Source organism: Pinus tabuliformis, chromosome 5_1, assembly GCF_031772625.1.
Source record: "Pinus tabuliformis cultivar Carrire ecotype Pingquan chromosome 5_1, CPIR1, whole genome shotgun sequence".
Taxonomy (NCBI): Eukaryota; Viridiplantae; Streptophyta; class Pinopsida; order Pinales; family Pinaceae; genus Pinus; species Pinus tabuliformis.
Window position 1 is genome coordinate 116,900,886 of NC_142305.1, and position 22,746 is coordinate 116,923,631.

Genomic DNA, 22,746 nt, shown 5'->3' on the forward strand with positions numbered 1-22,746 from the left:
GAGACCGTTAGGAGGGTATGAGGTGGATGAAGGATTATCGTGGAGGAGAAGTGGGATGATCTTGCCAAATCATTGCATTTAGTGGCTCTGTCCACGATTTAATAATTATGCATAAAATGACATTTAAATGGTTGTTTGGAAAAGATTTTGATCATACCTTCATGGGTTTGCCATTTGTTGATTAAGGTTGCTGATCCATGATTGCTTTTTGATCCTGCAGGTGCCTCATATCCTTGTTGCCTTTGGTGATGATAATGATGTTAATCTTTTTGAAACAGAGTGCTGCTAGCTGTAGAGACAGAGTGGTGCTGGCTGCGGAAATCGTTTCTGGCTGCGGAAACTGGTGCGAGCTGCGGAAACTAAACATCTCCCTTTTAACTGCACAAAGTTAGTTAGAAAAAGACTAACTGAATGGAAATAGTCCTGAAAGGGACTTTTATTAATGGAATGAGATGGAGTGAATGGAGTGAAGTGGAAAAATGAAATGAAATGAAGTGAAATGGAGATGGAAAATGATGAAGGTGAAGTGAAATGGAATGAAGATGAAGTGAGGATGGAAAGAGAGAGAGATTTTTTTTTGGAAAATATAGTGTCAGGTTTCCCTGATTTTCACTTCATATTTTCTGTATAAGACCGCCAATCTGAGATTGGTTTTCAGGCTTATACACATTTTTTCTTTTTCTTTTTTTCTCTTTTTTTTTTTTTTTTTTCAATTTAGAAAGAAACAAAGATTAGGCTGATGGAGGAGAAGAATTCTTCTCCACTAGCCTCATTGCAGAATTTTCTTGAAATATTTTGACAAAGTCCTCTTTTGAGAGTGGCTTATGATAAATTTTCAATCGGTGGCCATTCACAATGAGAGGAGTTTGAAACTCATCAATAGTCTTGATTCGAACTGCTCCATTGCTAAAGACTTCATCAATCTCATATGGTCCAAGCCAATGAGTTTGAAATTTCCCTTTGAAGTCTTTAAACTTTGAATCAAACAGTAACGCCCAATCTCCCTTTTGAAACTTCAGTAACGCCCAATCTCCCTTTTCAAACTTCTTCTCTTTGATATATCGGTCATGCCACTTAGTTCTTTGGTGCTGAACTAGATCGGTCCTTAAAATTGCATCTTGTCTTATTTCATCTAGTTCATTCAGCTGCTCCATTCTGTGCTTTTGGGCTTCTGATAGACTCATCCCCAACTGAACTGCCATCTTGAAGGTCTTGATTTGAAACTCAATGGGGAGCAAGACTTCTTTCCCATAAACAAGTTCATAGGGAGAATGTCCTGTTGTGTTCCTCCATGTAGTTCTATAGGCCCATAAGGCTTCAGGAAGCCTTTCTGCCCAATCTCTTCTGTGGAGATGAACAGTCTTGGTGATGATGCTCTCAAGAACTTTGTTTGTAGATTCCACTTGACCATTTGCTTGCGGATGGTATGGAGTAGATTTTCTATGCTTGATTTTGTATTCCTCCATCAGCTTCTCCATCAATTTAGATGTAAATTGACTTCCCTGATCTGTCACAATTTCTCTTGGGACACCAAAACGAGTAAAAATATCCTCAAAAAGAAATTGAACAACTGAATTTTCAGTGGCAGAAGGCAATGCCTTGGCTTCTACCCATTTAGTAACATAATCAGTGCAAACCAATATATACTTCTTTTGTTTAGATGGTGGATTAATAGGTCCAACGAAATCTAAAGCACATTTTTCAAAGGGTTCGATGAGTACCTGTGGCTGTAATGGCATTTCATTTGAAAGAATTGGTCTCCCAACCCTTTGACAGCTGTCACATCTTCTAACATATTGCTTTGCATCTTTGAAGAGAGAAGGCCAATAATATCCTAAAGAAAGGATTTTATAGGCTGTCCTCTTGTCAGCAAAGTGTCCACCACACGGTTCATCATGACATGCCTTAAGGATGTCAGACATTTCATCTTCCCGAACACATCTTCTGATCACACAATCTAGCCCTATTTTGAACAATTCATTAGAAATCCAAGAATACTTTGAGCTCTCCTGAATGATTTTCCTTTTCTCATTAGGAAATAAGTGTGGAGGTAGCTTTCCTGTAACCAAATAGTTAGCAATATCTGCATACCAAGGAGTTTTAGTAGTTACTGCAAACAGATATTCATCTGGAAACTTATCCTCTACGGGAGAATCTTCGTTAGTATTTTGGATTCTAGACAAGAAATCAGCTACTGTGTTTTGTTTTCCTGGTCTATCTAACACAGTAATATTGAATTCTTGTAGAAGTAAAATCCATCTTGTAACTCTGCCATTAGTAACAGGTTTGTTCATGAGATATCTAATTGCAGAATGATCAGTATGGACAAAAGTTTCATAGCCAGTTATATAGTGTCTAAACTTGTTGATTGCATGAACAACGGCTAAGAACTCTTTTTCAGTCACAGTATAATTTAACTCAGTGGGAGTCAAATTTTTACTGGTGTAATAAATGGCATAAGGAACTAAATCCTTTTGACCCAACACAGCTCCCAGAGCTGTATCTGAAGCATCTGTAGAAATGTGGAAAGGGAGTTTCCAATTTGGCCCTCTCAAAATGGGTGCTTCAGATATTCTAGTTTTTAAAGTTTCAAATGCAGATTGACAGTCAGGATCCCACTTGAATTCACAGTCTTTGGTAAGTAATTTGAAGAGTGGAGATGCTATCTTGGTGAAGTTTTCAATAAATCTTCTATAATACCCAGTAAACCCAAGAAAACTTCTAACATCCCTTTGACAATTTGGAATAGGTAACTTGGAGATGACTTCAACTTTTGATCTATCAACCTTAATCCCATCTCCCGAAATATGATGTCCTAAAACAATCCCTTCAGTAAACATCATAAAACATTTTTCATGACTTAATGAAAGATTTGTTTCTTTACATCTTATAAGGACTTTTTCCAAATTTTCTAATGCCTCTTCAAATGAATTACCATAAACTGTAAAGTCATCCATATAGACCTCTACACAATCATGAATTAGATCAGAAAAGATTCCTAATACTGCCCTTTGAAATGTTGCGGGTGCATTACATAATCCAAAAGGAAGTACTCGGTAAGCAAAAGTTCCCCATGGACAGGTAAATGTGGTCTTGTCCTGGTCTTCAGGTGCTACCTGAATTTGATTGTAACCACTAAAACCATCCAAAAATGAGAAATACTTTTTACCTGCTAGAGTATCTAATACTTGATCAATAAAGGGTAAAGGAAAGTGATCCTTCAAGGTTGCTTTGTTCAATTCTCTGTAATCAATGCAAACCCTCCATTTACCATTCTTTTTAGGTACTATAACCAAAGGGGAAACCCACCGGCTATCTGAAATAGGGTAAATGAAGTTTACATTAAGTAACTTTTGGAGCTCTTCTTTCACTATCTCCCTAAGGTTTGGATTCATCCTTCTTTGAGGTTGTCTGTTTGGTCTACTGTTTTCCTCAATGTAGATGTGATGAATGCAAGTCTTAGGATCAATACCTTTCATATCGGTATACTCCCATGCAAATGCAGTAGAATGTTTTTGCAAGATTTTGGTTAGTCCCTCCTGTTGTGATTTTTCCAAGTTTCTGTTGATGTTTAGTGTTTTTCCTGGAAAGATCTCAATGGCAGAACTACCAAACTCTTCCATAGAGAAAAGAGACATTTGTCTAGATGATAGACACTCTATGTCAAAATCCAACTGAAATTGTGTGGAGTCATATTCTGAAGATGGTTCAAAATTTTCTAATGTGTTCAGAATTTGACTATCTTCACTAATCTCAGAAATGGTAAAGACAGGTTGTATAGTATCTTCATCATCAACCCACTCATTATCTCCTATTTCTGTGATTGCTTTTGCTGGAGGATACAGATTGAACTTCTTTGTTGAATTACCATCAGAAATGTACATATCCCCAGACCTACAACTTATGAAAGCATCAGCTGTGGCTAGCCAAGGTCTTCCTAAAATAAGAGGATGTCCTCCTAGATTACTTTTGGGAGTTAAAATCATGAAATCCACTGGATATTCCCAAGAATCTAAGGAGACAGGAATGTCTTCTAATACACCATCTGGTTTAATAATTGATCGATCTGCAAGTTGCAATAAAGTAGGTGTAAAAAGAAGATTAGGAAGTTTTAGCTGTTCCATAGTCTGTCTACTCATAATGTTAATAGCAGCCCCTAAATCAATCAAAGTATTTGGTATTTCTACCCCATTGATATGTGTTTTGACAATTGGACTACCGGGATCTACATATTTCTGCATAGTAATCTTTCCCATCATGATGTCTGCAATTTTTCCTACCAGGTGGATCCTTCTGGTATCTCTTGGTTTCCTTCTTGGTCTTTTAAGGCTCAACTCCTTTATTGTTTTTTGCTAGAATAGGAATTTACTTAATGGCTTGTAACAAGGGAATCTTGATACAGACATTTTTCAATTCATCTAGGAAATTATAGTCAGGCAACCAAATTTGTTTTTCCACTCCTTTGTCAATTTGTAATCTTTCAGGAAAAGGAGGTGTGGATAGAGATGTAGGTTGCTCAACTATGGGAGTTGTGGGGGTTAATTCTTTTTCTTTTTCTTTTTGAGTGTTTGGGTTTTGAAGAGATGCTTCAGAACCCTTATTGGCTTCAAGAGATTCTTCCTCAAAAATGCTTTGCTCTTGAGCTTTTATAGAAGGTTTGTCTAAAACTCTACCTGATCTGAGTTGTACTTCATTGAGAGGAACAATCATATAGGTAGGAAAAGGTTGTCCTTCCATCATGTAAGCATTTTGAGGATTTTTATTATTGGGGTTTGGCAATGGCTGAGAAGGAAGTTGATTTGACTTCTGTTGGAATGGAAGCAAGAGTTGAGAATTGGGATTCTGTTGAGAAGGTTTTTTTTGTTGTGGAAATGGTAATGATAGTTGTGGATTTTGATTTGGAAGTTGTGGAGCTTGTTGGTTTTGAAAAGATGGAGGATATTGGTAGAATTGAGCAAATCTCCCATAAGGATTCTGCATACCTTGTACCCATGCTTGAAAAGGATTTTGAGGTTGGGGCCAAGGTTGTTGCCAAGGATTCCAATTTGGTGGAGGTTGAAAATTCATAGAGTTGTTTGATTTTGTTGCCCCTGCCAAGGTCTCCTTGCAACAAAACAGAGAGATTCAAGTGTACTTGGATCTTCTTGAAAAACAGCTTTGAGCCCAGGGATTGAAGGATAATCCTTGGTCTCATGATTCTCTGAGCAAATTACACATGTCTCTACAACTTTTGCTTCCAAGGGACATTCCCTTAGAGCATGTTTCTTTCTACACTTTGGGCAAAAGATGGCCAAAGCCTCAGCTTCTGTTTTCTGCTTATTGTGAATCTTAAGAGTGTCTAGTTGTTCACTAAGACTCCCTAAGATGTCAGTTTTAAATTCATCAAGCATACTGCCAATCTCAGCCCTACTTACTGATCCAGTTGCAGATTTGTTTGCTCTGAGGAGAGAAGGATCTCTAGGCCCTTTGTTGAGTTTTAGATTTCCCCCTTGAGAGATGGACACATAGTTCTGCTATATCATTGAGTGAAAGTTGAGATATATCTCCCTTCCCCATCATGTTCAAAATGTCTATCCATTCATCTCTAATGGCTTTTAACAAAAGGGCTTTCAAGGTCTCCTCATCTAAGTTGTTCATTTTTGCTCTTTTCAAATTGTATTGAAATCTTTCAAGCAAATCCTCCAAATTTTCATCTTCCTTTTGTACCATTTTGAATACCTCATCCTTGTGATTGGTGGGCATACAATAGTCCAGGTACCTATCCAAAAATGTTTGTTTCATATCATTCCAAGACCTAATGGATTGAGTGAGTAATCCCATGAACCATTTCAAAGCTTGTCCTTTCAATGTTGAAGGAAACAATTTGAGTTTTTGAGAGTCATCCAGATAATCATAAGTTCGACATACGACTTCAAACTCAAATAGAAATGTTTCAAGGTCCTCATTCCTTAACCCATGGAAGTTTGGGAGGACAGATGGTGAGATGTTTTTCATGGTGGCTCGAGAGTCCTCATCGCCTATAGGAAACCCGAATGAGTTATCTCCATCCCTATTTCCCCCAATGTTACCTCGACCTCCTCCATTGTTTCCTCCTCCTCCTCCTCTACCTCTACCCCTACCAAATCCAGTTGATCCTTCTTCTGTCATGGTAGTTTCCCCGGAGACTTCAGAGTTTTCCGGTTCCTCTACTAAGGGTGAACGAGAAGGAATTTCTCCCTCTTCTTCAGATGATTCTACTTCTTCAATTACAATTTGTCCTCCTATGGAAGGAAGAAAAGGGTCTCTTTCAGATTCAGATTCAATGGATGGTGTGGGAGAGTCAACTATTGCCTCTTGAATTCCAGGAATCCTAGGGCTAGGAGTGTGAGTTGGAGATGATGGAGGTGTCTCTTGTCTATTCCTTGGAGTAGATGGACTTGTAAAAATCGAACTCTTAGCTCTAGCTAAAAACCTTCCCCTAGAATCTCTTGCTCTATGCATGTCATTTTTTATTTTCCTTCAAGTCAGAGTAATAATTCTCTTTTTGATCTTCCAAGTCACTCTAGGTGCAAGAAGAGAGCATACTCAAGAAACTATTAAACCAATAACTTTCTCTTTTCTGATCCTCCAGATCACTCTAGGTGCAAGAGGAGAGCATACTTTGAGAGGTTATTAATTTTCCTTCCTTGAAATTTTCTCGTTTTTTTTTTTTAAGAATTGGCTACCTAATTTTCACTTCCCCAGCAACGGCGCCAAAATGTTTGGTCAATTTAGTGATGTCTAAATTGCAACTTTTAAATGTCAACCCGGGGCTCGTAAGCTGATGAAGTGATGTGTACTGTATGTACTTAGGCAACTGTTTCTTAAGTTTTTGTCGTTTTTAACTTTTTAAGTTTGTTTCCAAATATATTTCTCCTACAATGATGTGATGGAAATGAAATGAAGTGAGTGAAGTGTGTGTGATTGTGATGAGTTCTAAATGATTTCTTAAAACTTTAAAAGTAATCTACAAGAAAGCTTTGAACAACAACTGAAATGAAATCAACTCTTAAAGGAAAAATGAAGGCATCAAATAAAAGACCAATGGCATCGGCCCAGTACCTCTACTGCTGATGAAAATGACATCTACATTAACTCAATTAAAAACAAGAACAACTACTTTAACTCTTCAATTAAATCTTAAGCAATGTAAAATCTAAGTGACAAATCACACCACTTAATTTTCCCTTAACCTTTCTGCCTTCAGCTGGATTGATCATATAAGAAAGAGTTATGAGCAAGTTAGCAATGTGAGTCTTAAAACAAAATAAACCAAGCTGCACTAAGTGATATTCTGGCTCCACTAAAGTTAGTTGATTATGATAAAAAGAGCCATCAAAAGGTGAACAACTTGATAAGCTATGAGCAGAAAGTAAAGTGCAAACTAAAGCAATGATACTAATGAAAATCAAAAATAAAGATCAGCAGTCTAGATAAGACGATCACAAATGCCACTAGTTGTAAAAAGAGAAGAAAAGAAACTGTCCCGGGCACACCTAAGCAATCTGCAAAACACACTGATCAGTCATGGAAAAGTGCAGAAATATAAATGAGCAGAATTCAACGTTTATATACAGCTATTGTACATGATCGAAACACAGCAATCAAAGGCATTCTGTACAACTATTATACATAAAATGATAAAAAGAAATGCAGGAAATTAAAAACACTGTACAGGCCTTAAGTAAACAGGGGCCCTCTGCCTACTCCAGCCAGCTCAAAGATCAATTACACGCTCAAATGGAGAACAGTCTTCTCATATATTATGTATCAAAATAGAAAGTACAGTGGGGTTCAAAATTACATATCAGCAGCTAACTATCCAGCGTTCAGAGACGCTTTATTTATAGCAGAGAAAACAAAACTAACTTAACACAAACTACACTATTCTATCAGCTGTGTAAAAACACGTAATCTGGCAGCGTCCTCGGATTTAGGCAACGGTCGTGGTGGGCATTAAATCTTCTGTTGGATTTGTGTTTCCCATCATCTTTGTGGCTGAGGAAGAGGCCAACTGTTCTTCACGTGCTCTAAAACCGAACACGCAGAGCCGTGCCACCGCTAATGACCTCTGTTGACCGTAGTTGCCCCCTCGTTGACCATGGGTTTTTATTACTGGTTTGGCTGAGCTGGAAGGACACACACCATGTCCTTGGTTCCAGGAACTTGCCCATGTGGCTCTTCTGCCCGGAGGACACCTGGAACATGCCGTTTAATAAAACAGCTGCGGAATCCGGGGTTGGCTGCAGAAACCGGGATCAGCTGCGGAAACCTTGTGTGAGCTGCGGAAAGCGCAACACTTGAACCAAAATTCTAATCCAACAACACAGTCATTAGCATAATTAACAAACCATGTAAAAAGTCCTAAAATACAATGATTTGAGCAATTTGATGGAGGGAATGAGTGGCAAAAGAAGGAAATGAATAGGAAAAGGAGGCTGAGAGGATGTGTAAAGAAGTGCAGGTTTGAGGCTCAACAGCTGGTTATACTGAAGACACCCCAGAAAAGACAACAAGGTTTTTGAATGGCCTAAGGCTGGAGATATTGGACGAGATAAGTATTCTTTCTCCAACAACCATAGAGGAAGCATACTAGAGTGCCTTAAAGGTAGAATAAAAGATCGCAAGGAAGCAAAATGCCAAGAGAGGACGTGGAACTGGCAGAGGGAAAGGACAATCCTTTGGCAGAGGAAGGACTGCCAAAAACAGTGAAGAGGGCAGTAGTTCAAAGACCTCAGGGACATCATAAAAGGAACGTAGCACTAGGGAAGGAAGGCCATACCAAAGAAGAAGAGGTAATGGCAAGGGCAGCGGAGCTGCCTACCAGTGTTACAAGTGCCACAAGTGGGGGCACAGGTCCTTTGAATGTCCTGAAGGAGAACAGGCTGGTCAAAGAGGAGCATATGTTGCTCAAACAAAGGAAGCAGAGGCACCACCTCAAGAGGTAGAGAATGTACCGGAGACAAGAGAGGCCTTAGTCTTGAATAAGGTACTACTGAAACCGACAAAGGGGACAACTGAACAAGCCCAAAGAAAGGCATTATTCCGGAATGTGTGCAAGTGACATGGGAAATGCTGCAAACTGATTATAGACAGTGGAAGAACTGATAATCTGGTTGCAACAGAGATGGTGGAGAAATTGGGTTTGAAAAGGTTGAAACACCCAACTCCCTATAAGGTGTCTTGGTTACAGAAGGGTCACCAACTGCTAGTTAATGAGCAGTGTGAGGTGGAATTCCATATTGGCAAGTATAGGGACAAAGTGATTTGTGACATCATGCCCATGGACGTGTGTCATATTCTGCTAGGTAGACCATCGCAGTATGACCAAAAAGTTGTTCATGACAAGAAAACAAATTGTTACAAGTTTGTCAAGGATGGGATTAAGCATATGCTAGTACCCATCAAAGAAGAAGCAACAATAGAAACTAGTGGGACAAAAGTGTTGCTGGTGGGTGGAAAATAATTTCTAAAATAGATTGAAGATGACGAGGTAAAGTATGCTATTTTAAGGAGACCGAAAGCAGTGTTGTTGCACACTGAAATTTCCGACTTACCTAAAGAAATCCAGGATTTGTTGCAGGAATTCAGTGACATTGTGGTGGATGATTTACCGGATAGATTACCACTAAAGCAAGGTATCAGTCATCACATAGATTTCATCCCTGGATCTATTTTACCGAACAAAGTTGCTTACCGGATGAGTCCTAAGGAAAACAAAGGGATCAGGAAGCAAGTACAGGAATTGTTGGACAAAGGCTTGCTACGGGAAAGTTTAAGTCCCTGTGCAGTTTCGACAGTTTTAGCTCCCAAGAAAGGATGCGATTGGTGGATGTGTACAGATTCATGAGAAATAAATAAAATTACTATCAGGTACAGGTTTCCATTGCCATGAATGGATGACATGATGGACTGCTTGAGTGGAGAAGCATATTTTTCGAAGATAGATCCGAAGAGCGGATACCACTAGATTAGAATAAGAGAAGAGGATGGATGGAAAACAACTTTCAAAACTAATGAAGGACTGTATGAATGGCTGGTGATGCCATTTGGGTTGCGTAACGCCCCTAGTACTTTCATGCACCTAAAGAACGAGATGTTGAAGGAGTTCATTGGGAAATTCGTAATTGTGTATCTTGACGATATATTGATTTTCAGCAAGACCAAGGAGGAACATTTTCGACATGTTCGATATGTTCTAGAGAAGTTGCAGCAAAACAAGTTGTTAATAAATTTGAAAAAAAGTTCTTTCTTTCTGAAGGAGTTAGTCTATTTGGGTTTTGTGATTGCAGAAAATGAGCTGAAAATGGACTCAAAAAAAGTTGCAGCTATACTTAGCTGGCCATCCCCTAAAACTATGTTCGAAGTTTGAAGTTTTCATGGGTTGGAAAGTTTCTATCATAAGTTTATAAAGAATTTTAGTGGAATCTATGCACCTATTGGATACCTTCAAAAAGGCAAGTCAGCCTTTTCATTAGACTGAAGCTGTAGAGAGGAGCTTCAAGATATTGAAGAAGAAGATCACTGAGAGGCCAATTTTGAGGTTGCCTGATTTCAACAGACTTTTCAAAATTCGTTGTAATGCCAGTGGTACAGCCATTGGAGCCGTACTCAGCCAGGAAGACAAACTAGTAGCCTATTTCAGCGAAAAATTAAATGAAAGCAGGAAAAAGTATACGTCTTATGACAAGGAGTTTTATGTCGTCATCCAAACCTTGAAGCATTGGAAACATTATTTGTTTGGTAATGAGTTTGTATTGTTTTCTGATAATTTTGTATTACAGTATGTTATGCAACAACATAAGTTGAATCACAAACACGCAAAATGGGTGGAGTACTTGCAGAGTTTTACATTCGTATTGAAGCATATCAGTGGTCAAGTGAATAAGGTAGCAGATGCACTAAGCAGAAGAGTTTTACTCTTGCAAGAAAGCACGATAAAAGTGTTGGGATTGAAGGACTTGTATCAAACAGAAGCATATTTCAAGGAGGCTTATGAAGCCTGCCATAATCCTTTATTGAGGAACAATAGCCCATGGCTAGACTATAACTTATAGGATCTGTTATTCAAGGGAGGACAGCTGTGTGTTTGAGAATGTTCGATGAGGGAGTACATAATCCAGGAAAAAAATAGTGGAGGTCTAGCTAGAAATTTCGGCATTGATAACCTTGGATTAGCTCAGTCATTTTTATTACTGGCTGAAGATGCGAAGAGACATGTAGCGATATGTGACCAGGTGTAAGATATGTCAATTGGTGAAAGGGCATAGTCAGAACACGGGGTTGCATACACCCTTGCCTATTCCAAACAGACCGTGGGATTCAGTCAATCTGGACTGATTCCATCATGGTGGTGGTGGACCGATTCTTGAAGATGGCACATTTCATCCCTTGCAAGAAAACCAGTGATGCTACCCATGTAGCACACTTGTTTTTCACTGAAGTCGTCAGACTGCACGGCTTACCCAAGTCCATTATTTCCGAAAAGGATGTGAAATTCATAGGACATTTATGGCGCACCTTGTGGAAAAAGTTGGATACGAAGTTAAATTTCAACTACACTTATCACCCACAGATTGATGCGCGGATGGAGGTAGTGAACAGAAGCTTAGGAAACCTGTTGTGGAGTCTAGTTGGGGAAAATTCACGAATGTGGGATCGTGTACTTGCCCAAGCGAAATTTTCTTACAACGATTCACCAAATCAAAGCACAGGAACTAGTCCTTTCCAGATCTTTTATGGAAAGCATCCCTGAGGAATGCATGACCTACGAGATTTGGGACAGTTAGAAAGAAAAAGTGCTAATAGGGAAGACTTTGCAAGAGCAATTAAAAACCTACATGAGCAGGTGAAGTCAAAAGTACAGGACAACAGTCAAAGGTACAAACAGAAAGTAAATGTGAAACGACGTGAGGTACAATTTAATGTAGGGGATCAAGTTCTAGCACATCTGCACAAGGAAAGATTCCCTAAGGGCAAATACAATAAGCTGAAATTCAAAAAAATTGGACATTGCAAAATTCTGCGTAAGTTTTCTCCAAATGCCTATGAGCTGCAATTGCCTCCAGGTATAGGAATATCGCCCATCTTTAATGTGGCGGATTTATTCCCATACATTGCAAGTCCAGAAGAGGATAGTTCGACACAGTCAAATCGGGATACCCAAGAAGAGAGTAGTTCATGGATGAGACAAATGCCTTCAGCTCAGCCACTTGAAATCGAAGGAATCCTCGATACACAGGTGGCCAGGCGGACTCAAAGAAAGGAATACCTACAGTGCTTCATCAAGTGGAAGAACCGCCCTATTGAGGACAGTTCGTGGCTTGACGCAGGACAGATACAACATGTAGGGTATTCTATTGAGGAGCTCATGGACCGGAGCCATGAATTTTCATTTACCCCGAGAGCCTGATGCAAGAGTATCCAGCTCAGGAAGGTCATGGTTGGAGTGTTTGTCTTTGCAAACAGATATGTTTCAGTTAGTTTTATTTAAACTTTACTTTTAGATTACAGTAAAGAAAATACAGTTATCCAGAAATAACCAAATGTAACTACTAGCAGTTTGATAACCGGCCAGTGATTTTTACAAAACAGAAAAGGAAACAGCCGCTGTAATCTTTTAACCATCATAGTATTGAATAGAGAGAAGCACAGAAACATTTTGAAGGACAAATACTTTTGAAACCATATATATTGCAACTTAAGTATCTTTGTGCATAATTCAGTTAAATTCATTTTTCTTTTCCATAGCATAATGATGACAGATAGTGAACAGTAAGCATAGAAGCAAGAAGAACATCCATACAGGTTCAACAAGATAACTAAGCGGGTTTGCAGAAGAAACTAGAAGATCACTATCGAAGGAATAAACGAACATTCACAAGTACCAATAGAATTCAAATCCTTTTCATTGCTATTTAATTATAAAACGAAACCAATATATATATATATATATCAGTATCAAATATCAACAGTATCGAATATCAACAGTCTAAATATATATATATATATATATATATATATATATATATATATCAGTATCAAATATCAACAGTATCGAATATCAACAGTCCAAAATACAGTCACCAAGCACAGGCAAGCCCTGAGAACAAGGTTCCTCCATTAACAGTGCAAATACAATTGCTAGGATGCATGGAGATATTTACTTACTCAATTTGCAATATTGTTATGATGTGTTATCACTCAGGTTGTCCCTTGGCTCCTTAAGGGATACGGCCGAGGTAACCACAAACCAATCTTTGGGCTGCAGGTCCTAGCCTACCTGCAGTCAGAGAGGACTCTCTCTTTAAAATTTATCTTTGTTTTGGGTTGATTTTAGGCTAGTTATGGTGTACATGGGTTTTGTTTGATTTTGGTGGGAAGGATGATGTTTTCAAGTAGAGTTGGGATGCATAGTGTGAGAAGTTCAAATCATTGGGCATGGAGTCTTGGATTAGGGCTTGCTGCTGCATTTTCTTGGTCACAAGAGGAATACAGAGCAGGATAGCTACACATAGAACAATATCAGGCTGGAATAAAGATGGAATGAAGGTCAGAAATGAAAGGCAACTAAGAATCTTTCATTAGCTAACAAAGAGGGAAGGTGAATGAATGTTTGTCTAGGAGCAGTCAAGAATTCCTAAATAGCAGTCATATGTGAAAGAAACAGGGTAAACATGATCATTTAAGTATGCATATTCATAACCATTTCTGAGGAAAACATATAGAAATAACAAGAACTGAGCATAGGGTGCAGTCAAGAAAAACCTAAGCTATTCTTCTTTCTTGCTATTTAGATGGTAACACAATGGTGGCATAAACATATATAAACTATAAACAGAGTTAGGAAAACACTTATTGAGCCTTGTAGTAGCACAGGAATTCCACAGTCACTCTTTGGCCATTAAATAACACAACAGATAGTCTTTCATCTAAAGCATTCCAGCAGTCTTTGATTACAGAGCTAGGAAAACACTTATTGAGCCTTGTAGTAGCACAGGAATTCCACAGTCACTCTTTGGCCATTAAATAACACAACAGATAGTCTTTCATCTAAAGCATTCCAGCAGTCTTTGATTACAGAGCTCTCAAAGTATATAGCGCAAGTCTAGAATGAGGATTATCAACCAACCAACCCTTTAAACAATGAATTAGGGTGGTTTATATAGAGAAAATATCCAAAAATATCTATTACAGAAGATCTTAAACAGATCTGAGGGGAATGAGTTCTTTAATCTAATCTTGTCCTGAAATGAATGCAAGAAAATATCTTTTTGAGCTGCACTGGAGGCAGCTGTATCAAAATGAGTTAATATCTGTCCTTATGGCTCTGTGCTGTTCATTTAGCCATAACTGTGCTTTGGGCTTTGATCCCTGCTCTTGAGTGGCTTTGATGTGCATTAACTGTGATCTGAAAGCCTTAAATGGCTTCACCGCTTTCTTTGACTTTGCTTGGGGGCCTTTAATGTTCACCTGCTTTGATATTGCCGATCTGATACTCTTTGCCGCTTCACTGATACTCTTTAATTTAATCTGGGCTTTATCTTTCCTCTGATACTCTTTTATAGTTGAATCAGACCATTTTCTCTCCCTTGATATGCTTGAAACTGTTAAATCGCTCCTTTTCTGCTCTTTCAAGGCAAAAATAACTGCTGCAAATGCTTTTTGTGGCCTCTGGAATGCTATCAGCGCTGGCCGATTTGAATATGAACATAAATGAAGAAATCCTATCAAACTGCGAATTTTCGGGCCTGCTGGTAGCCGAGCAATATGAAGCCTTCCATTTTGGTCAATTTTTCTTAGCGGTGCGCGATTAGCGCTAAGCATTAATCGCGCATCGAAAACTGCCTCTGTTTTTGTTTCAGGCTTCCTTTGACGTGATTCTCGCCCTTTGCACCTTTTCTGTGATGACATCAGCGGGGGGACCCGGGTACGGCAGGGTGACGTGGCAGGGTGACACGTAGCAGTGGCGGGCTCGTTGCGACTTGGGGGCTTGATCGGACGGCAGTGATTAAATCGGCGATCGACAATCGGCGGGGACAGGGGGCAATGGCTTTTATATATGCGATGCGATGGGAGCGATCGCCGATATCGAAAAAGCGATAAGGCATGCGGCTGCGCGAAAATGGGAAATATTGCGGAAATGCCATATATTGAGGTAAAATGAGGTTAGCGGTAAAACTTAAGTTTTGCAATATAACCAAGTTTTACGGGGAAGTGGAGGTATATATGGATAAATGATGCGATTGTGATAATGAGTGGATCGCGATGCGATATGCTTTCGGGTGCGATAGCAATATCGCGTCGGCGGATGAGAGGGGAGCATATATATATATATATATATATATATATATATATATATAGGTACAGAAACCTTGCGGCTGCCGATTGCGATGTCGCGATCGGCGGTTTGCCATCGGAGCGTGAATATGTATGGGCCAACAAAGTCATTGCCATCTCCGATAGCGATATCGCGTCGGAGGGAGGGGAATACGGATCAGAGAAATGTTTTGTTAATCGGCGAAGGCCTAATGTGATCGGAAGAAGGCTTAATGCAATGGAGATGGGTTTTAGTGCATCAGATGAAGATTTTTAAGCTTTAGGAAGGGTCCTTAATGCATCAGAAGGGGTCCGATAGCATTTGAAGGGGGGTTTTTGTGTTTTGGAGGGAGTCCAAACACCTTAGGAAGATGGTTTTTGGAGCAAAATGAGGGTTCTTACTAAGTTTCAAGTAAACTTAGTAATTCCCAAGCAATATTTTTGGTTATATTTCAACCAGAGGAGGGGATATGTAAATAATGAGGATTTTTACTATATTTTTTAGTATGGGAAGGGAAAATAAGGAAAGATTTACATAATAGAGTTAGGAGTTAATATGAATTTTGTGAAGAAAGCGCTAAGGATAGAAATCTTAGGCTTTAAAGGGGAAACAGGTGTATGAGAAATATAAGCATCCTTTAAGCAAAGGAGATTTTTACTTAGGCAAATGCTATGGAATATGATGAATTTTTAAAGATATTAAGCAGATCTTAACATCTTTAGGGGAAGTTAGTGAATGATTCGGGGGAAAGGAATAAAGGGAAGTTAATCATGCCTCGCTTGAGCTGCTCCAAGGAAAAATTGCCTTGCACTTGTGATCTGAATAGATATAACACTTGAAAACATGAAATGGATCACATAGTTTGATTTTGCAACCACAAAACTACTTACCTGGCCTACTTACCTAGCATTTTTTCTTCTTTTTGGTTTGGGTGCACTTAGACTTGCAGACCCTGATTATCTTCTTTTCTTTTGACTTCCCTCCTATCTAAATGTACCCTTATCACTTCCGGGGCTCAGATTAAACAATTGAGCGCCCTTGTTTCTCTACCTAGCCACTGATCTGCCAAGCTTAAGCTGTTTGGACAAATATTCATTCTCTATCTTCTAAAACAAGCAATTTAAACCTAGGGAAGCCAAGATTAAGCTGTTTGGCTTTCCCTTATCTCAAAAACTCTTCAAAAATGGTATGATTCTTCAAAATGGAACTTCTTGGAAATATGGAACTTTGCAGCATGAAAAGATGACATATTTGGCATGTAAAACAGTCAATCATGAAATATGAAACCTATTGCAATAGGAGGCTAACATGATGTATGGAGATATTTACTTACTCAATTTGCAGTTTTTTTTTAATACAATTGCTACGAGGCATGGAGATATTTAGTTCGTTCGTTGCAATTTTTCGATGCAATTGCTATGATGCAGGGAGATATTTACTTACTCAATTTGCAATTTTTTTAATACAATTGCTATGATGCATGGAAATATTTACTTACTCAATTTGCCGTTTTTTTTTTATACAATTGCTATGAGGCATGGAGATATTTACTCAGTCAAGATATTTACTCAATTTACTCACTTCATAGCATGGAGATATGAATCAGTTCATAGCATGGAGATATTCACTCAGTTCATGGAGATATTTACTCACTTCATAGCATGGAGATATTCACTCAATATGTATTGGTCTTTAATATTAATAGTAGCCAGCGTTAGAGGAAAAAAAAAATAAAAAGGTCATTTTTTATTTTTTATTAATAATATAAAGTAGTATTTTTGATTAATAATATAAAATAGTATCGTATTAAATTAATATTGATCTTTAATAGAAGTCAGTGTCAGAGGAAAAAATAAAAAAATAAAAATGCCTATCAATTTTTGGTTTATCAAATAAAAATAAAGATGCTTATCAATTATTTATTTTTGGTTTATCAAAATAAAAATAAAGATGCTTATCAATTATTTATTTTTGATTAATAATATAAAAGAGATAAAAGAAAAATAAAAAATAAAAATAAAGACGCCTATCAATTTTTTATTTTTGATTAATAATATAAAAGAGATTTTATTTTTGATTAATAATATAAAAGAGATAAAAGAGTATCGTAATAAATTAAATCTATAATTAGGCTATCAATTTTTTATTTTTGATTAATAGTATAAAATAGTATCGTAGTAAATTGAATCTATAATTAACCTATCAATTTTGAATTTTGAATCTATAATTAACCTATCAATTTTGAATTTTGATTAATAATATATAAGGAGATATTTCTCGAGATAGGGAATGAAAATGAGAAAATAAGGCAATATCCATTCGGTAAGTGGCAACCTGAGCATCTCTATAGAGTCCTATAGATATGTCATTCAGCCCTTCTCTATGCCCCGCATATAAGGTCACAATTCTCTGATATGCTTCAAGCTCCTTTTTTCTGGATAATATCTCAGATCTACAGATATGCTTCAAGCTCCTTTTTCCTGGATAATATCTCAGATCTACAGATATCTAGATAGTTTTGAAAGTCTTCTAATTTGTCTATGTCTTGAAAGTCTTCTAATTTGTCTATGTCTATGATGAATTGCAGTCCAAAATTTTTGTACATGTATCAATGAAAAATGAAAAGATAAAAATATTCTTAGAATAGGATGCCGCCGTCCCGAAAAAAAAAGCCGCCATAAAGCCACCATATTTTGAATATAATATAAATACCATACTGCTTTATATTTTGAATATAATATAAATACCATACTGTTTTTTATTCTGAAAAAAAGAGATGGTTTTATTCTGAAAAAAGAGATATTTACTCAAAAAAAAGAAATGCTTTTTATTCTGAAAAAAAGAGATATTTACTCAGTTTGTATGTACTGCTATATTTACTCAAAAAAAAAGAAGAGATATTTACTCAGTTTGTATGTACTGATATTTAATATTAATAGAAGGAAAAAAATAAAGACATTTACTCAGTTTGAAATGCTTTTTATTCTGAAAAAAAGAGATATTTACTCAGTTTGTATGTACTGCTATATTTACTCAAAAAAAAAGAAGAGATATTTACTCAGTTTGTATGTACTGATATTTAATATTAATAGAAGGAAAAAAATAAAGACATTTACTCAGTTTGTATGTACTGGTATTATTTACTCTATTATTTACTCAGTTTGTATGTACTGGTATTTAATATTAATAGAAAGAAAAAAAATAAAGACATATTTACTCAGTTTGTATGTACTGGTATTTAATATTAATAGAAGAAAAAAATAAAGACGCCTAAAAAAAATTAAAAAAAATAAAGACGCCTAAAAAATAAGATTTAATAAAGACGCCTATCAATTGTGATTTTTGATTAATAAGATAAAGTAGTATCGTAGTAAATTGAACCTATAACAGTATTCGAGCAGTGAAACTCTTTCAAAAAATTTCTAAAATCGTAAAAAAATCATAAAAAATCCTAAAATCGTAAAAAAATCATACAATAATTTCTAAAATCGTAAAAAAATCATAAAAAATCCTAAAATCGTAAAAAAATCATACAATAATTTATTGTTTAGGGCCTTAAAAAAAAATATGGTATATATTAAAAAAAACTTTTTCCATATTTATAAGAGCATTCAGTGGTTAAATTTTGTTTAAAAGTTTAATAAAATAATTTATTGGATATGGGTTGGATGATTGAAATATACTTTATCCAATAGTAAATCATCTTTATCGATATTCCATATTCCATACTTATAAGAGCATTCAGTAGCAAAACTTTGTTTAAAAGTTTCATAAAATAATTTATCTTTATCCATATTTATAAGAGCATTCTTTGGCAAAACTTTGTTTAAAAGATTCATAAAATATTTTATCCATGTTTAAAAGTTTCATAAACTAATTTATTGGATATGGATAAAATAAAATAAGTTTTATAAAAGTTCACTTTATTTAATATGGATGTTTATTCATATTAAAATCATACATTGTTAATATTTCCCAACGATGAGATCTTTTCTAAATCATTTTTATCCATGAACTTCATCTTTATTATTTTTCTAAATCATCTTTATCCATGAACTTCATCTTTATTATTTATATTAATATGGATGTTTATCCATATTAAACAACTCTATTTTTTTATTCATATTAAACAACTCTATTTTTTCGTCTGGTATTTATTTTAATGAAATTCATTTTGTTTAATTAATTGCTTGAGTTTTCAAAAAGAAAGCTAATGGTATTAAATAAAATTTAAGCTTTATAGAAAGGTTCATGAAAACAATATTTAAAAATTAACGTCAAACATTTACATAAACTTTAATTCAAAGCTTTAGAAAGGTCCATGAAAACAATATTTAACTAACTTCAATACGTATATACGGGTACCTCATGTCTGAAAAGCATTGCCATCCTCTTGGTGTTTATTCTTCGTTGCTCTCACCCGCTGCTCTTGATGTCGATTGCCTTGACCTCCGGCTTGGGGTGAGGCGCCTTGGGCACCGTCACAGTCAGCACCCCGTCCTCCATGGTTGCCTTCACCTCGTCCAGCTTGGCATTATCTGGCAGTCGGAAGCGGCGCATGAAGCTACCATGTTGTCTTTCCACGCGGTGCCACTTGTCATTGTTCTGTACGTCCTCTTTGGTACGCTCGCCGTGGATCTGTAACACGCGCCCTTCTTCAATCTGAACCTTCACCTCGTCCTTCCTCATTCCTGAAAGAGGACAACAAAATCGGAAAAGGCGAAAAACGGAGTTCTCTAAGAATCGTTAAATCCCTGCGAAAAAACACTCTTCAAACGGTTAAATACAAATATTTCAAAGATGTAAATTATTTCCTTCGAACAACCGTTGAATTCTTCAAAATATCTTAGAAGCTATCGAAATACTACCCCGAAAAAGATTATTCAACATCACCTAAAGATTCTTTAAACGTGCAAAATATTTTAAAGATCGAAAAAAAAAGCAAATTATTTCCTTTCGAAGAACCGTTCAATACTGCAAAATATTTTGAAAACTATCAAAATAGTAAGAAAAAAAGGATTCCACGTAAAAAAAAACAAAAGGATTATTCCACATCACTTAAAGAAGATTCTTTAAACTTGCAAAATATTTTAAAGATCGAAAAAAGCAAATTATTTCGTTTCGAACAGCCGTTCAATTCAGCAAAATATTTTGAAAAGCATCAAAATGGTAAGAAAAAGAGGATTCCACATCATTTAATGTTTCTTTAACCTTTAAAATATTTTAAAGATCGAAAAAATTGGAAAAAAAAAGGTTTCCACATCATTTAATGTTTCTTTAAACTTCAAAATATTTTAAAGATCGAAAAAATTCTTCCAACCGCTGAATCCTTCAAAATATTTCAAAGATTTAATCTCAAAACGTTTTACGTCACTCAAAGCTTTTCTCTAAACAGAAAAATCCTTATAACAATCATCAAACAGAAAAATCCTTATAGCAATCATCAAATCATTCCCAAAGCCATATAACAATCATAAGTCCTCCAAGGTTTGCTTAAAGCCGCAAAATATTTAAAGATTCAAAAAAAAATCTGCTATAAACCATTAAATCCTTGTAAATACGGTAAAGATTCAAAAAGAGGCTTCTAACTACCATTAATTCCATCAAAATAATCTTTAAAATACGGTATAGATTCAAAAAGAGGCTTCTAACTACCATTAATCCATCAAAATAATTTAAAGATTGGAACGGATACCGGGTAAATCTGCTTTAAAAATATGAGCGTCAGGGGTTTCTTTCCAGTCGATCTGAGTGTTAGCAATTGCAGCGGCGTCCTGGGCACCGCCCTGACGGTCCCTGGGCGTGAATTGCTCCCACAAGCTGCCCGTGAAATCGAAAGGATCCCAGACATCGAAAGAGTAGGGGTCGAATGCGCCCCTCCGGTTTCCTCCGCGCCACGACGTAAGCGACATGATGTTTATTTTGGTTCCTGAAAGCGACGAGGTTAAAAACCTCAACCCTCAACGCTGCTAAGCACAAAAATTCATCGCATTAGCTCGCAATAAATTCACAACAGAATATAGATGTGATGGAAAATTACTTAACAAAACAATAGTTGGACAGAATAATAAGATAGAATAAGCAACCAAGTGAAGCGATTACAGAGTAGAGTAAGGTGGGTTGTATATAAGGGAAAGGATTGCAATTCTGAAGGGTTCTAGACGGTTCAGGTTGGAGAGCGATGGATTGCCACCTTGGCTATTATCAACGACACGTAGCGGATACGTCAAGACAGCAAGACTCCCCCACATTGACCGTGCCAAGAGCACCGTCCAACTTTATGTAACTTTATTTACATGGTGAAACCTTTCTTCATTCAAGAAAATCAGAGTGTATGGTTGGTTTAGTGTTGAATTGTTCCTCTCGGTGGATAACGCTTTTATTCCATTCTTCATTACGTATACCATAGAGAAAATTCAGCTTTCAAACTTATTATTCCAGGTATTTTTTTTTATTAGAGCTCCTCTTATGCATTGTGTCCATAGTTCTATATATTTTGATTTTCATTGGACACAATTCTATAAATTTTATTGATTATCATTGGAGATTGGGAATGGAAAGACTTTGTATAATAGGGGAATGGAAAGACTTTGTATTAGATATGTTTGGTTTTAAGATCTCTTAGGTGGGATTTGTTCCTATTTTGATCATTTTTATTTCTTTGAGGTGAAATTGAGTATTCTTTTAGGATTTTACAACCTAAACATAGAATTATTAAGTAGTTCTTTTTCTTTCAAACCATTCATTTCTTTTTAAAAGATATTCAATTAGGGCTTTACTTGTTTTTATCTAGCTCCATTTGATTTTTCAAGTTGCTTTATTATAATTTTACTTGTGAGTAAAATTTTTAACTCTCTTCTCATACATCAACTACGAGAAATGTTTCAAGTAAGTTTTTTTAGTAAGTTTATTATAATTCTGGGTATATAAACAAATAAGATGTCACACACTACTTGTATCATAGCCAAAAAATTCTCAAACTTATGTAAAGGTCTTCTCAAATAAATTATTTTAGATGACAATAATTATAGTTGGGCATACACAGCTAGATAAAATTCCATCACATAATTTATCTAAGCAAAGGTGATCTATAAACTATCGTGGATATTATGCTAAAACAATTTGTCACAATAAATTGTATAACATTTGAAATCTTAGATTATGCGAACTAACCTTTGTTAGATCTTAGATTAGTTGTTTCCTAGATTTTTTGAATTTATAAAATAATTGAAATACAAAAATGAAAGAACAAGAATATGTACACACCATCCACACAAATCAACACAAGATTTACCCTGGGAAACCCAATAGAAGAGAAAACCTAGGTAGAAGTTGAGGCCAATGTTCTTGTCATACAAAGGAATGGGAACTCATTATGGAGTTACCTTTTGGCATTATGGCATGAACCA

The 22,746-nt window shown here is 36.3% G+C and overlaps 1 protein-coding gene across 1 annotated transcript; it reads right to left on the bottom strand.

Annotated features, from left to right (window-relative positions):
* Positions 1–19,585: 19,585 nt before the first annotated feature.
* Positions 19,586–21,483, bottom strand: LOC149163698 (16.9 kDa class I heat shock protein 2-like). Its single transcript, XM_089431824.1, has 2 exons — positions 21,033–21,483; positions 19,586–20,028 (listed from the first exon to the last, which is right to left on the bottom strand). Exons 1-2 carry the CDS (start codon positions 21,247–21,249, stop codon positions 19,754–19,756), a joined length of 492 nt encoding a protein of 163 aa, XP_089287950.1. The 5' UTR covers positions 21,250–21,483; the 3' UTR covers positions 19,586–19,753.
* Between the last annotated feature and the right edge of the window lie 1,263 nt (positions 21,484–22,746).